The sequence below is a fragment of the Solenopsis invicta genome, chromosome 8, assembly GCF_016802725.1.
Source record: "Solenopsis invicta isolate M01_SB chromosome 8, UNIL_Sinv_3.0, whole genome shotgun sequence".
Lineage (NCBI taxonomy): Eukaryota > Metazoa > Arthropoda > Insecta > Hymenoptera > Formicidae > Solenopsis > Solenopsis invicta.
The window spans coordinates 18,781,985-18,796,841 of record NC_052671.1 but is presented as its reverse complement, the minus strand read 5'-3'; the positions used below and the strand labels follow the sequence as shown (position 1 = coordinate 18,796,841).

Below are 14,857 nucleotides of genomic sequence, written 5' to 3'. Positions count from 1 at the left end.
ACTAAAGAGTCTTTCAAAATAAAATTATGTCACTGCCATTTCTGTTAAAAAATATACTTATGTAACAAGGCAAATATGAGGTATTTTTCATAAACTCAAGGTGTCTAAAATTGAAAATTGATGTGTTTGATAATATATTTCGGACCATATGCAAAAATCCTCTCTTTCATGACACTATAGTATTTTAACTTTAGACAGAGTAATATACGCAAAAGGATCTGTTTAAACGTGTTTTGTCCAATTTTTTAACATAAGATTACTCACAAAATAAGTTTCTCATTCACACACTATATGGGTCGCAATTGACCCTAGCAAAACTTTGCCGCCGTGCCGTTCGAATTCTATTTGACCAAAAAAGTTGATTAACCATATCAATCGAAAGAGGAGATTTTTTTACGTCCTGGTTTGAACCTCCTATCTCATTCCGTCTTCACACAGCAAGCGTTCGACTTCATATGGGGTCTCTTGGATCCACTTATGTGTTTAAGGGTTAAAATTGATTAAATTTCAATGAATATGCAATAAAATTTTAATTATATTATATTTTGTTAAAAAAATTATTTTCTACAATTAATAAAAAAATGGATAACATTTTATTGAAATTGTAATTAATTTTTACGAAATCACAATAAAAAGCGCCCCAACCAGAAATAATAATGAAATCATCAAATCGACATTGAATCGACATCGATTTTATTATCATTTCTGACAGGAGCAGCTATTCTGTAATTGATAAATGAATATTTATTAAAACAAATTTTTAATGTAATTTTTGATAAAAATGTTCTAAAATAATTATAAAATTGGACGAAATGCCATTAAAATTTCATCGAGAATTTTCCACCAGACTAGTCTAACGTTTCTCTTCTTTCTTTTGGACAGAATGCTGTTAGAGTTTGGTGGCCGAATGGTTACGGCAAACAATATCTATATTACTTGACTACCATTGTGACAACGGCGGATAGTGTACTATACAAACGGATTCGTATAGGCTTCAGAACGGTGGAATTGGTGGAAGAACCTTTGGAAAAAGGATTGAGCTTCTATTTTCGCATAAATGGCATACCAATCTTCGCTAAAGGCAGCAATTTTATTCCAGCCAGTGTCTTCCCCGAACTGGGAGCAAAAGAAGACACCATCAGGCACTTGTTGTTGTCTGCTAAACAGACACATATGAATATGCTGAGAGTGTGGGGCGGTGGTGTTTATGAATCGAAATTATTTTACGACCTAGCTGACGAATACGGGATCATGATTTGGCAAGATTTCATGTTTGCATGCGCCATGTATCCTACAAGTGATATATTCTTGCAAAACGTGAGGGAAGAAGTATTACAAAATGTGATACGTTTGAAAAATCATCCAAGTATTGTGCTTTGGGCTGGAAATAATGAAAACGAAGCGGCACTTTATGGAAATTGGTATGGTACCGGTACTGCTCAAGTTTATAAAGAAGATTATGTGAAACTTTACGTGAATCTATTGAAAACAGAAGTGGAGAAATTGGATCCTATAAGACCGTTTGTCGTGTCTAGTCCGGGGAACGGAGCGTACGCAAAGACGTACAATTATACTGGAGTGAATCCTTATTCAAATCTCTACGGCGACGGTAATATATGTATAAGTGTGTGTGTGTATGCGTATATGTATGTATGTACAATCTGTTTGATAAGAGCGTGTGCGGCAAAACTTTTTCCTGGAAACCATTAAAGGAGTGATTCGAACGCGATCAGATAGTGGGATGCCTCCTCTAAGATGCTTTGAAAAGAAAACCTCCCCAATTGTCGTTTGATCTTAGTCACAGAAGGACATATTTCACCATAAGTGTCGCGTACGCATCACGTTACAAAGCCGTATTTTTGAGTTTGCATCCGAAAGGACCAAAAATGTCATACGAATTGGCTCCAAAATACATGAAAAAATCAAAGACATTTGTAAATAAGTGGGTGAAACGCTATTCCAACGTAAAAAACGTCGATAACCTGCCAGATTGTGGTTCTGCTCAAGTAACGACGAAAAAGGAGGACAAAGTGATTTTATGGATATTAGAAAAAAATCCTAGTCTATCATTGCGTGGAGGGTAAGCAATTTCGCGTAAAAAAGGTCTAAATGTGTCATGTGCAGTGTTTGCCATTATCTATATAAAATTATCTAGATAATCATCTAGATAAAGAAATAGCTTCATCTTATCTTTATCTAAATTATTATACTGTACGTTATCTTTATCTTTATCTTAGATAAAAAATATTATCTTTTTAAATTATCTGAAATAATGCAAATAACGAACATAAAGTGTTATAACTTTTAATCGGGCCGAAAGTTATTTTATAAACCATTAATTTTAATTTAAAAAATATTAAATATTAACTTATTTAGCCAACCCTGAATATTTTTTAAGTACCCAGAAGAGTTTTTAATATATTGAATGTAAGATAAGAACATTTATATTTCAAAAATGGATTCTTCGAATTTAAAATAAAATTTTTTTCTCATTATTTTCTAAGGTAACAAGAAGGAATTAAAAATGTTTATATATCTGCTTGCCTAAAAAAATAACGAAAAAAAATTGAGGCCAACATCACACGGTATTCCCAAGCGGTCACCCATCCAAGTACTAACCGTGCTCAACGCTGCTTGACTTCAGTGATCGGACGAGAACTGGTTTTCTCAGCGTGATATGGAAGTTGGCTGATCACTTACGTTAATGTATCTGGTTTTATACTTGTTATTTCCAAAAGGACCCCGCCCGGTTCTTCTGGAAAATGGGGTTCCGGTCAAATTGGCCCAACTTTTGATATGATGTAGATTTTGACTCACTGATTAAAAGTCTCAATAGTCATCAGGCCAAATAATAGTTTTGGAGTTACAGCGGCTTTAATATCCAAAATTGACGCCGGACGACATCCGTCGTCCGGCGGTATAACGCGATGGTAGGCACTTGATATTTCGTGTGTTTCATCCTTCTCAGAGTCTTCATTCATACTTTTATATGTTGAACACTTAAACATCTATATACACGAATATACATACACGCGCATTATGAAAATACCCAAACAGTGCGCGCGCGCGCGCGTGTGTGTATGCGCGTGTATGTATATTATATGACGGATGTCCGGCGTCAATTTTGGATATTAAAGCCGCTGTAACTCCAAAACTATTCATTATTTGGCCTGATAACCATTGAGACTTTTAATCAGTGAGTCAAAATCTACATCATATCAAAAGTTGGGCCAATTTGACCGGGACCCCATTTTCCAGAAGAACCGGGCGGGGTCCTTTATTTTTTTTTTTCATATAAATGAATATCATAAGAATCAACCATATCACATTAATTAGCTAATTAATTAGCTAATTAAACAATAGTCTTTAGCTTCAAGTTACCATTTATCCTAACAAATTTTTTTCAAGATTGCAAAATTTATTGACAGTACTGAAAATCTATAAATACGTAATGCTAACTATAGATTTTTACTGGCAATGTATATCGAAACATCAATATCGCAGTTCAGATCAACAGTAGTACAATATAAAAATTTCCCCAAAACTATAAATTCGAAAACTTTTCCGAAAAAATTTGTCAATTATTATATAATGTGATTTATATTTATATATCTTTTCTCTATTTTTAATTTTTATTTTTATTTGCGTAAAATTAAAAACGAGAAATATTTGTTCTCAGTATAATTATTTGAAGAATTTTTGTTTTTAAAAATATTATTTTAGAAATAAAAATATAAACATATTTCATATTCTAAACTGTTTTTTGCACAATAACGATATTATCTGAAAATTATCTAGATAAATCGATAAATTTTTTTATCTTTTATCTAGATAAATGAAAATTAAATCATCTTTATCTTATCTAAGATACATTTATACGTAATTTATCTTATTTGTATCTAAATAAATTTTAAGTTATCTAAGCGCAACACTGGTCATGTGACACTGTAAGAAGACGTTTACTGGCCCATGAAGTAAAATTTCGAAGCATTGAAGAAATTGCTAATGTCCAAAAAAACACGTCGAAAAAAGACTCACTTGGGCGAAAGACAATTTGAACCGCGATTGCGGCCAAGTAATTTTTACGGACGAAACTTCTGTTTCGGGCATATTCTTTGATCCATCAAGCTCCAAGAGAAAAAGATTTGGATTTTCAAGCAGTTATTTCGATAGATTTGATTTATTTGGAGGTTTGCCACAAGATTATTCTATAAAATTAGTCAAAAATTGCTTCAGAGATACCAGGCAATTATTAGTAATGGAGACGACTGAACAACTTATTAATAATAAAGCATTCTAGTCTATATCATATAGTATATGTGTATTTTTTTCTAATGCATTATCTCAAATAGTTTTCGAATTTTGTCGTATACGCTCTTGTCAAACAGACTGTATATAGGATAACTATAAAATAACTTTTAACATTGTCTTCAAAATAATAAATAATAAACAAAATTTAAGCAATAAAAATTTGTTATTTGAAAATAGTTTCTTTGCAATATTTATAAATATTAATATAGAAAAAATTAAAAAAGAATCGTTCATAATAATAATGTGCTTGGGAAAAAATTTTTTTTAATATAATTATACAGATAATTAAATATATCGATATATATTAAAATATAATTATATATATAATTGTCATACAATTTTCATGTATGCAAATTCTTGCTTTTTTAAATCCATTTTTATCTGTTTTTAATTTTTTTAATTTAAAAAATTAAATGCCGTTTGCTGGGTTTTGAATCCGACACAGAGAACAGATGCATGACTCTCGCCACAATCGCAACATTTTATATATAATTATATATAAAAAATTTTCCCGGGTAGTAACAAATGTCTTTACATTTTTATTAATGATCTTGGTAAAAACTTTTTTCATAATTTTCCATAAAAAATTTTTCATAATTTTTTATATCAACAATTTATGAGTAATATAAAATTTATGAGGAAAAAAATTACACCTCTGGTAAAAATTTTTCTCAGAATTTATTATATAATTTTTCAAAATTTTTTAGAATATTTGTATAATTATATAGCTTTCACAGATTTTGTATACGAATTGGAATATTTTTCAAGAATAACTCAGAAAAAACTTAGAAAGTCTACATTTTTTCTCAGAATTTTTCATATTTGTTAATTATGAAATATTTTAAGATTTCTAAGACTTTTCGTTCTAAAATTTCTGATAAAACGTTATAAAATCTAAAAAAAATATTTCTTAAAATTATTTTTTAGAAATTACAGGATAAGAAATCTCAGAATATTTTAGAATTCATATGTATGAAAAAATTCTAAGAAAAAATGTAGACTTTTTAAGTATTTTTGATAATGAGCATTTCTAAAAAATGTTTTAATTCGTACAAAAATTATGAAAAAAATTTTCACCAGTGATGAGTGTAGTTTTTCAAAATTCTTGTATATATATTTTATTTACAATTATTTTACTTAAATAAAAATGTTCTTCCCATAAGATTTAATGCTATTTTGGAAAGTTATATTTTATACTTAAAAAGAAAATACTCATATAATATTAATTGTAAACTGATTATTTCAAAGATCAAGTTTTTATATTATGTAAAAAGACTAAATGTTAGAATTAATAATTTAATCTAGTAAATATAAAAGAGTGTTGGTGCTGTATGAAATAAGCTAACGATACATGTTCAATATGATTTCTATATCGTTGCTATGTATTACATATGTGTCACTTGTCTTATGTCTGTCATCAAGATCGTGCATGTTCTGTATACGTTCTTTTATATTCTCTATAGTGTAATTCGTTAATTAAATAAATCAAGAATTCCAACATGTTATGGGCCCAGAAGCTTCCATATAGATTAATTGAGACGAATATAAGAAACGGATAGAAAACCAGACACAAAAACGGATAGACAGAAGTTCAAGCAGGATCTAAGTTTCTATCAGGTTTAATCTTGCCGTATTTAATCAATTAAATAGTTTCACGTCTGCCGAGTATTAAAATGAGTGAATCGGCAATTCATCTTGCTTTTGAAAAGCTAGAAGGACGCGAAAGTTACAATAACTGGAAATTCGGCATGAAGATGGCCCTGATTCATGAAAATTTGTGGGCTGCGATAGAGGGTTATCCTGAAGAAGACACAACTTCAGAAGTCGAGAAGAAACGAAGAGATCAGAAAGCTTTAGCGAAAATATGCTTAATGATAAAACCTTCTGCGTATGCGTATGTGAGATCTGCTGAAAATGCAAAAGAAGCTTGGTCAAATTTACAAAAAGCATATGAAGACAAAGGACTATCAAGAAGATTGACGTTGCTACGCACATTGTCAGGAATGAAGTTGCAGAATTTCAAAAATATGGAACTTTATGTAAGTGAGATAATGTCTATTTCACAGAAGTTAGCTGATATGGATGCTGCGTTAGACGACGAATTTGTTGCTGTCATTATGTTAAGTGGACTTACAGAAGATTATAATCCTATGGTAATGGCCTTAGAAAGTGCTAACATCAGATTGACCAGTGATTTTGTTAAAGCTAAGCTATTGCAGGATATTAAACATTCTAATAGCTCAAGCGAAAAGGCGCTTTATTCAAAAAATAATAAAGTGTACAACAAAAGAAAGGTGGTTTGTTATAATTGTTTAAAAGAAGGTCATTTAAAATATAATTATCCTAATAAAAGGGAAAATAAAGATAATGTGAAGGATAAGCAAGAAAAAACAACAAGCAAGAAGGATAAAGCTGATAAAGCTTTACTTGTGTCAGTGAAGAATTCAGATTCGGAAGATTGGTACATCGATTCAGGAGCGACTACACATCTTTCAAACAAGAAGGACTGGTTTGAAAATTTTAATTCAAATACTTCTCATAATATTGCTGTTGCTAGTGGACATAAGTTAAAGGCTTATGGTACAGGAGATGTACTGGTTTCTACAAGAAATGGTCCGAAGAGAATTTCTGAAGTAGTCTATGTACCAGATTTAAAAACCAATCTGCTTTCTGTAAGTAAAATGATTAAAAATAATTACATTGTTATTTTTAATTCCGAAGGTTGTCAAGTTTATGATACTGAAGACTGTTCAATCGAAGGTGAAGTAGTTGTAACAGCTTCAATTCATAATGGTTTATATAAATTGGATACAGAAGAATTGGATACAGAAGTCGGAAATCTGGCGAAGCATCTGGATGGTGAAGATATCTGGCATAGAAGACTTGGACATCTCAATCGTATAAGTATGAATTTTTTGAAACAAGGTTTAGCAACAGGAGTTAGTTTCGCTGATGAAAAAGGTGAGCAATGTATTGCATGCTTACAAGGTAAACAAACAAGGAAGCCATTCAAAAGAATTCAATCAAGTAGAGCTAGAAATTTACTTGAGATTATTCATTCTGATTTGTGTGGTCCTATGCCTGATTATTCTTGGAGTGGAAAAAGGTACATTCTTACTTTTATAGATGATTTCTCAAGAAAAGTTCATGCTTATTTTCTTGCTTCGAAAAATGAAGTATATTCAATATTCAAGGAATATCAAGTCATGGTGGAGAATGAAACAGGTCATACAATAAAGGTTCTTCGCACTGATAATGGACGAGAATATCTTAGTCAGGAATTTAAGGCTTATCTGAAATCAAAGGGCATCAGACATCAATTAACAATTCCTTATACTCCGGAACAGAATGGAGTGGCGGAAAGATTAAATAGGACAATCGTAGAAAAAGCACGTTGTATGATGCATGTTGCTAATTGTGATCACAAGATGTGGGCAGAAGCAGTTAATACTGCTGTCTATTAAAAAAATCGTTTTCCACATAAAATAATTAAAGGAGCAACTCCTCAAGAGATATGGACAGGTAAAAAAATAGATCTCAGTCATTTAAAAGTCTTTGGTTGTCTAGCATATGTACATGTTCCAAAGAATCTAAGAAATAAATGGGATGCAAAAGGAAAACCCTATATATTTGTTGGTTATTGTGAAGATTCCAAAGGCTACCGATTATTTGATATAGAAGATAAAGGAAAGATTATCAGAGCAAGAGATGTTGTTTTCTTGGAAAATAAATTTTCAATAGAAGAAAGAAGTGAAGCAGATAATAATTTAAATTCTTATATTCATTTGAGTAATGAAGATAAAGAAGTTCTTTCTTCTGAAGAAGACATACAACAAAATGATATTAGATCAGAAAGAAGATCTGAAGAAGATGAAGAAGAATTTCAAAGTTCAGACAACAGATCAAGAACAACAAGATGCTGAAGAAGACAATAGAGAAACAGAGAATAGACATCAAGATCATAAAGATCAAGATCAAGAGGATCAAGATAATGATAAAAATCAAGATCAAGAGGATCAAGATAATGTAGGAGAAGACATTAGAGAAACAGAGAGAAGATATCCTAAAAGAAATAGAAGTAGCAAGAAGTTTTCCGATTATTTCCTGTTTCAAGCAACCTATGAGCCAAGTGATCCTAAGAATCTTACTGAAGTTTTGAAGCGAGATGACCATGATAAATGGAAAGAAGCAATGAGAGCAGAACTTCATTCAATGGCGAAAAATAAGGTTTGGACTTTGGTAGATCCTCCAGAGAATCAAAAAATAGTTAAAAATAAGTGGGTATTTCGTACTAAAAGAAATACAATGGGTGAAATAGTCAAATATAAAGCTCGTTTAGTAGCTAAAGGTTTTACCCAAGAATACGGTGTAGATTACTATGAAACTTTCTCGCCAGTAGTAAGACATTCAAGTATAAGATTATTAATTGCACTTTCAGCTGAATTAAATTTAAATATAGATCATTTGGATGTCGATACTGCCTTTCTAAATGGTGAATTATCAGAAAAAATCTATATGTATCAGCCAGAAGGTTTCATAGATTCAAATAATAAAGAAAAAGTATGTTTATTGAAAAGAGCAATCTATGGTCTCAAACAATCTTCCAGAGTTTGGAACAAAAAGGTTGAAAATGTTTTGGAAAAATTAGGTTTCAAAAAATCAAATTATGAAGCCTGTATATACTTTAAAGTTTTAGACAAATCTATTATAATTATTGCATTATATGTGGATGATTTTTTGATTTTCTCTAATGATGAGAAAGATTGTTTAAAACTTAAAGATCAATTAATGAAGTGTTTTAAAATTAAAGATTTAGGAAAAGCTAAACGATGTTTAGGTTTAAATATACATAAAGATAATTTCATGAATACAATTAGTATCAATCAAAAAGATTTTATTCAGGAATTACTTATTAGATTTAATTTAACTGAAGCGAAAGATGTTGTTACTCCTATGGAAGTTGGTTCTAAGTTAAATTATAATGAAAAAGAAAATATTGATGTACCCTACCAACAATTAATTGGAGCTTTAATGTTTTTAGCAGTTAATACTAGACCTGATATTGCTTTTGTAACTAGCTATTTAAGTCAATTCAATTTAAATTATGATGCCCAGCATTGGAAAGCTGCAAAAAGAATTCTAAGATATTTAAAAGGGACAATCGATTATTCTTTAACTTATCAAAAAACTAATTCTTTGAATGTGGTTGGTTTCTGTGATGCAGACTGGGCAAATGATTTAAATGATCGAAAGTCTTATACTGGTTTTGTATTTATTCTAGGAAATGGTGCAATATCTTGGGAGGCTCGAAAACAGCGTTTAGTGGCATTATCGAGTACAGAAGCAGAATATATTGCTCTTTCCGAGTCTGCCAAGGAAGCTATACATTTAAAAGGCTTGTTAAATGAATTAATTAGTTATGATGAGAAAATGATCTTATGTAATGATAATCAGAGTGCACAAAAGTTGGCATGTAATCCTGTGTTTCATAACAAGACAAAACACATTGAAATCAAATATCATTTTGTCAGACAAACTGTTGACAGAAATTTAATTACACTTAAATATGTTTCAACTGACAAGATGATAGCTGATATATTTACTAAGTCTTTAAATGGTCCAAAGCATAAATTTTGTACAAAAGGACTAGGTTTAAAAAGGATTTAAACTTTAATAACTGAAATTGTTTACACTCACTAGATTAAGAGGGGGTGTTAGAATTAATAATTTAATCTAGTAAATATAAAAGAGTGTTGGTGCTGTATGAAATAAGCTAACGATACATGTTCAATATGATTTCTATATCGTTGCTATGTATTACATATGTGTCACTTGTCTTATGTCTGTCATCAAGATCGTGCGTGTTCTGTATACGTTCTTTTATATTCTCTATAGTGTAATTCGTTAATTAAATAAATCAAGAATTCCAACACTAAAGAATCTCTTTAAAATGAGATATTAATATTTAATGTTTCTGTTTCTTTTTAGTTCACTATTATAACTACCTTAAAAATGGATGGGACATCAATCAGTATCCTCGGACAAGATTTTGCTCTGAGTACGGATTTCAATCTTGGCCATCGATAAACACGATAGCGACTGCTATAGAAAACGTGAATGATCTTCATGTCGACAGCGATTTCGTGAAACACAGACAACATCTGCCACTCGGCAATGTATTCATGCGGATGCTGATCTCGCATAACTTTGCTATACCACAAAGTAATAACAGCATTCGAGATTTCAGAAATTATGTATATCTCAGTCAAATCAATCAAGCTGTCTCTATAAAGATAGAAACGGAAGCATACAGGCAAGCCAAGTCCGAGGTGAATTCTGTCGGTGAGGGTATGACAATGGGAGCTCTCTACTGGCAGCTCAACGATGTTTGGCAAGCTCCATCATGGTCTTCTATAGGTAAATGTAAAAATTATTGATATTTGGAAACTAAAAAGGTCTTTGCTATTCAAATCTCTATGTAGAAGATTTTTCCAAAACTGTCTTGGTGAAAAAATTCTTGTTTATGTCTATCTCTATCTTATATTTTTAAGGATTTTTTATATTTTAAATTTATTTAAAAATTTCTAAAAGATATATTAAACATCTTCAAATTTTATAAATTTTCTTCGCAAATTATAGAATGAGAAGTCTTAAAATACTTCAGAATTGTAAGTACAATAAAGAATTCTAGAAAAAATATAGACTTTTTCAGGACTTCTGAAAAGTATTCTAATTCGTATGAAAAATCTTAAAAGTTTTCTAAACTTATTATAAAATTGTACAAATATTGAAAAATTTTACGACATTCAAAAAAATTTTGAAATTTATATAAAAGTTTTGAAAAATTCTAAAAAAAATTTTCATGTTTCTAAAAATGATAAACATATGAGACGCGTGAAGAGAATATAAATTATATATATTCTGCTTTTTTCTTTTTGCTTAAAAATGAAGACTTCATATTTGATTACTTTAGTTACAAGATACAACTATTATATTTATTCACATATTTTCTAAGTAATCGAAGATATTAATGTCTTTGAAACTATCTTATAAATATATCTTAAAACTTGAAATCTTGATAAAAAATCTTGGTTATTCGAATCTGAGTATAAAATTTTTTTTCAAAGCTCTCCTAATATAAAAAATTCTCATTATCATATATAATATCTCATATTTTTAAGAATTTGTTACATTTTAAATTCACAAAGATTTCTAAAAAAATATCTGGAATTTTTTTGAATAAGTTTTCTTCGAAAATTATAGAATAAAAAATCTTAAAATATTTCAGAATTTACATATACAAGATGATTCAAAACAATCTTTTGTCCTTAAAATGTATTCCTAACTTAATTCTGAGATAACTTCTTTTTTTAAAAAAAACATACTAATGTAATGTGCTCGTTTTATGTATAATAGCACTTAACTAATCCTAGTAAATTTCCTTCATAAATACCTGCGTCTGACCTTCGTAAAATGCGTCGTCCTTGCCTACCTTTTGTATCTGGTGATATGAAAACTTTATTTTAATAATTCAAAAATTAAGCTTCAGATAAAATTTTTGAAAAAAAAAATTATTTCAAAATTAAGTCAGGAATCAAATTTTCTAAACATTCTGTTTATAGTAATTTATAGAAATTCTGAAAAACATATAAAGAATATATATTTTGTTTTCCAAACAGTGCTTTCTTCTTTCTTTACTTTAGTATAAGAATATCTTCTAATTACAAGATAAGCATTCTATTGTTTGCATTTTACGAAAAATTTTCGCATTTACAGATGTCAAAGGTCGTTGGAAAATGCTTCATTATTATGCCAAGGATTTCTTCGCGCCCGTTATTATTACATCACATTTGTCCATTTCTAATAATCTCTCGATATATATAGTATCTGATCGAATATATACTTTTAAAAATTGCACAGTAAAAATTGATGTTTACAAATGGGAATCTATGAAACCTATATTCACATTATTCTTCAATAATACTATAATAGTGAGTATGATAGACTACGGTGCGTATACTCCGTATATATTATAAATATTCATATATGCTAACTCTTTCAGGAATCTAATAAATCTGTGAAAATTACATCCTTTTGGTTGGACAAATTTTTATCTGAAGTGGGTTGTGGATCATTGAAATCCGCCAAGAAATCTTGCATAGCCACATTGTCTCTCACAAATAAATATGGATTTTTAATCGCTCCAATTAATTATGTATATCCTGATGCATTAAAAAATGCAGATGTATCAGTAGCTAATGTAACTGTAAGTGAATTAATTAATGTTACATATAAAAAGTTTGCTTGATATTGCATTGTAAATATCAGGATTTCGGTTATTCAGTATTTACACGTAAAACATAAATAAAATCTATATTACGTATGTTTAATGTAAACTATATAAACTATTATATGTTTAAGGATGTATTACATTTATTTTCAAAATAATGAAAAAAATTATTAAAAAATTAAAGAGATTGTTCTGTATTGTATTTAAGTAATATAAAAAATATAGCAGTGATTTTTTGCCTAAATCAAAAATTATTTTAATAAGAAGTAGAAATGTGCTTCAATGGAAATGTCATTAAGAAATAATCATAAAAATCTAAATTTTTTAAAATATAAGAAAGTACTTTAGGTATTCAAGATTTATGTAAAGTTTTATTACAATGCAGAGATTAATTGATGCACAGTTAAAGCGCTTTTAAAGAAATTATTTGACAAGTTAAAATTAATGATGAAAAATTAAACATTAATTAAAATGAAATATTTTCATTCTATGACAATTAATAGCTGCGTCAACATTTAAGATATATATTTTTTCTATTCATTTAAATATTAACAGGGTGCGGCGCTAAAATCCGGACAAAATTCAATTAAAGTTCTCGCTATATTATATATTATTTTATAGGAGGCGCCACATGGCGCTAATGTAGATCACATACGTAGGTAAGATGTTCATAGTCTAAAAATGGTATACATGAAGAATAGCAAAGAGTATAATCGCGTTTGCGGCCGTGGATCGTACGCAATTAAAAATAGCGTGCGAGCGCTTTGCCACCAAATTGAGAGGGTAATAGTGATGCAAGGGTGTTATGTTGAGTAGGGAAATTCCAAAAGAATCTCTTGAATATATGTACAAAGACATTTTTTATATGTTTAGTATTAGCTTAAATGAATAGGCTTTTTCAAAAAAACTTTCGTGTCTGGATTCTAGTACTGCACCCTATATGTGTTAATGTGTGCGTGTGTATGTATATTTCCACTATACAAGCAATGTAAATTACTATATAATATTGGATAACAATCTAGCATCTTATAATATTCCACATTCCAAAAAAAATGAATCTTTAGATTTAATTAGATTTTTTCTGTATTATCCAATTTATAATAATTTATATTACGTGTATAATTTATATGAAAAAGATGTGTGTACAAATAACATAAATAATACGTAAATAATTCATGCAAATAATGTTGAATTTTGCGAAATCTTGGTAAATACTATTATAAAAATGTTGACGCAATTTTTCTTGTTTCAGATGAGGATCGAGAAGAATCATTTACCTGGAAAACTTTCCAATTATCCGGATTTCAAAATTATATTATCAACAGACAATATAGCACTATTCGTGTGGCTAGAAGTGGGCAATATTCGTGGTCGTTTTTCAGAAAATGGTTTTCATATATTCGTAAAGGAGAAAATAATTATTTTCCACGCACACGAGGCAACTTCGATTGAATTATTGCAGGATAATATAAAACTTACGCATCTATCGGACATTTACAGTGCGCATGGCAATTTTGATGGTGACTTTGTTGAAAGAGCACATTTAGATTAGTTACGCATAAAATTTTCTCATATAATTCATCGCACATGAGTATTACTGTTACCAATAAATCATTTGAGAAACAACATAAAAAAAATCGCTTTTTCAAAATTGAAAAAACTGTCTAATTTGTATAACTGCAGTATTAAAAATTATTAAAAAATTAAAAAAAAATGCCTTATTATTTCATCCTCTCTAAATCTGAATCAGTGAAATGATTAAGTAATTATAATGCTATATACTTAACTAATTTATAATGCTATATACTTATAACTGTGATTATCAGTGATTATTCATTGTCTTTCAATAATTCCGATTAAAAGGAGATGCTCTTACTGATCCGAATCAATGTATCACTGATTGATGAGTTATAAGTATAATATTGAAATCAGACTATTTGCTGTTTTTCGAGTAATACACTAATTCTATTTTAAAAAGTGTATTAAGTGAATGAAATATATCTATTTTAAAATTTATTTTCAAAAAAACTAATTGTAAAAATTTTGATTTGTGTTTCTCATGGTTCTCAATGAAACAGGTATTTTCATACATAAAATAGGATTAGACTTCAGCAAATATAATAATAGATTCTTCTAAGGATGTTATAAAATAATATAATTTCATTATTTATTATAAAATAATTGTATTAAAAAAAATGTTTAATTTTATTGTTCAAAAATACACAATTCATAAAGGAAAGCAAATATGTAACAATA

At 29.3% G+C, this 14,857-nt stretch overlaps 1 protein-coding gene and 1 non-coding gene across 3 annotated transcripts in view; one reads left to right on the top strand and one right to left on the bottom strand.

The window, feature by feature from the left end:
• LOC105193320 (beta-mannosidase) overlaps positions 1 to 14,645 on the top strand; it is a 44,565-nt gene extending 29,920 nt beyond the window's left edge. Inside the window, exons 13-17 of one of the 2 annotated variants that reach the window (XM_039452877.1) lie at positions 883 to 1,609; positions 10,300 to 10,728; positions 12,088 to 12,302; positions 12,374 to 12,577; positions 13,854 to 14,645. In XM_039452877.1, coding sequence (XP_039308811.1) covers positions 883 to 1,609; positions 10,300 to 10,728; positions 12,088 to 12,302; positions 12,374 to 12,577; positions 13,854 to 14,153 — 1,875 coding nt within the window. In that variant the 3' untranslated portion in view covers positions 14,154 to 14,645. The remainder of the gene's footprint in view (positions 1 to 882; positions 1,610 to 10,299; positions 10,729 to 12,087; positions 12,303 to 12,373; positions 12,578 to 13,853) is intronic. The other variant, XM_026139390.2, reaches the window with a different exon arrangement.
• LOC113004857 lies at positions 2,571 to 2,689 on the bottom strand. Its single transcript, XR_005575493.1, has one exon. It is a non-coding gene; the product is annotated as a 5S ribosomal RNA (ribosomal RNA).
• Positions 14,646 to 14,857: the final 212 nt, after the last annotated feature.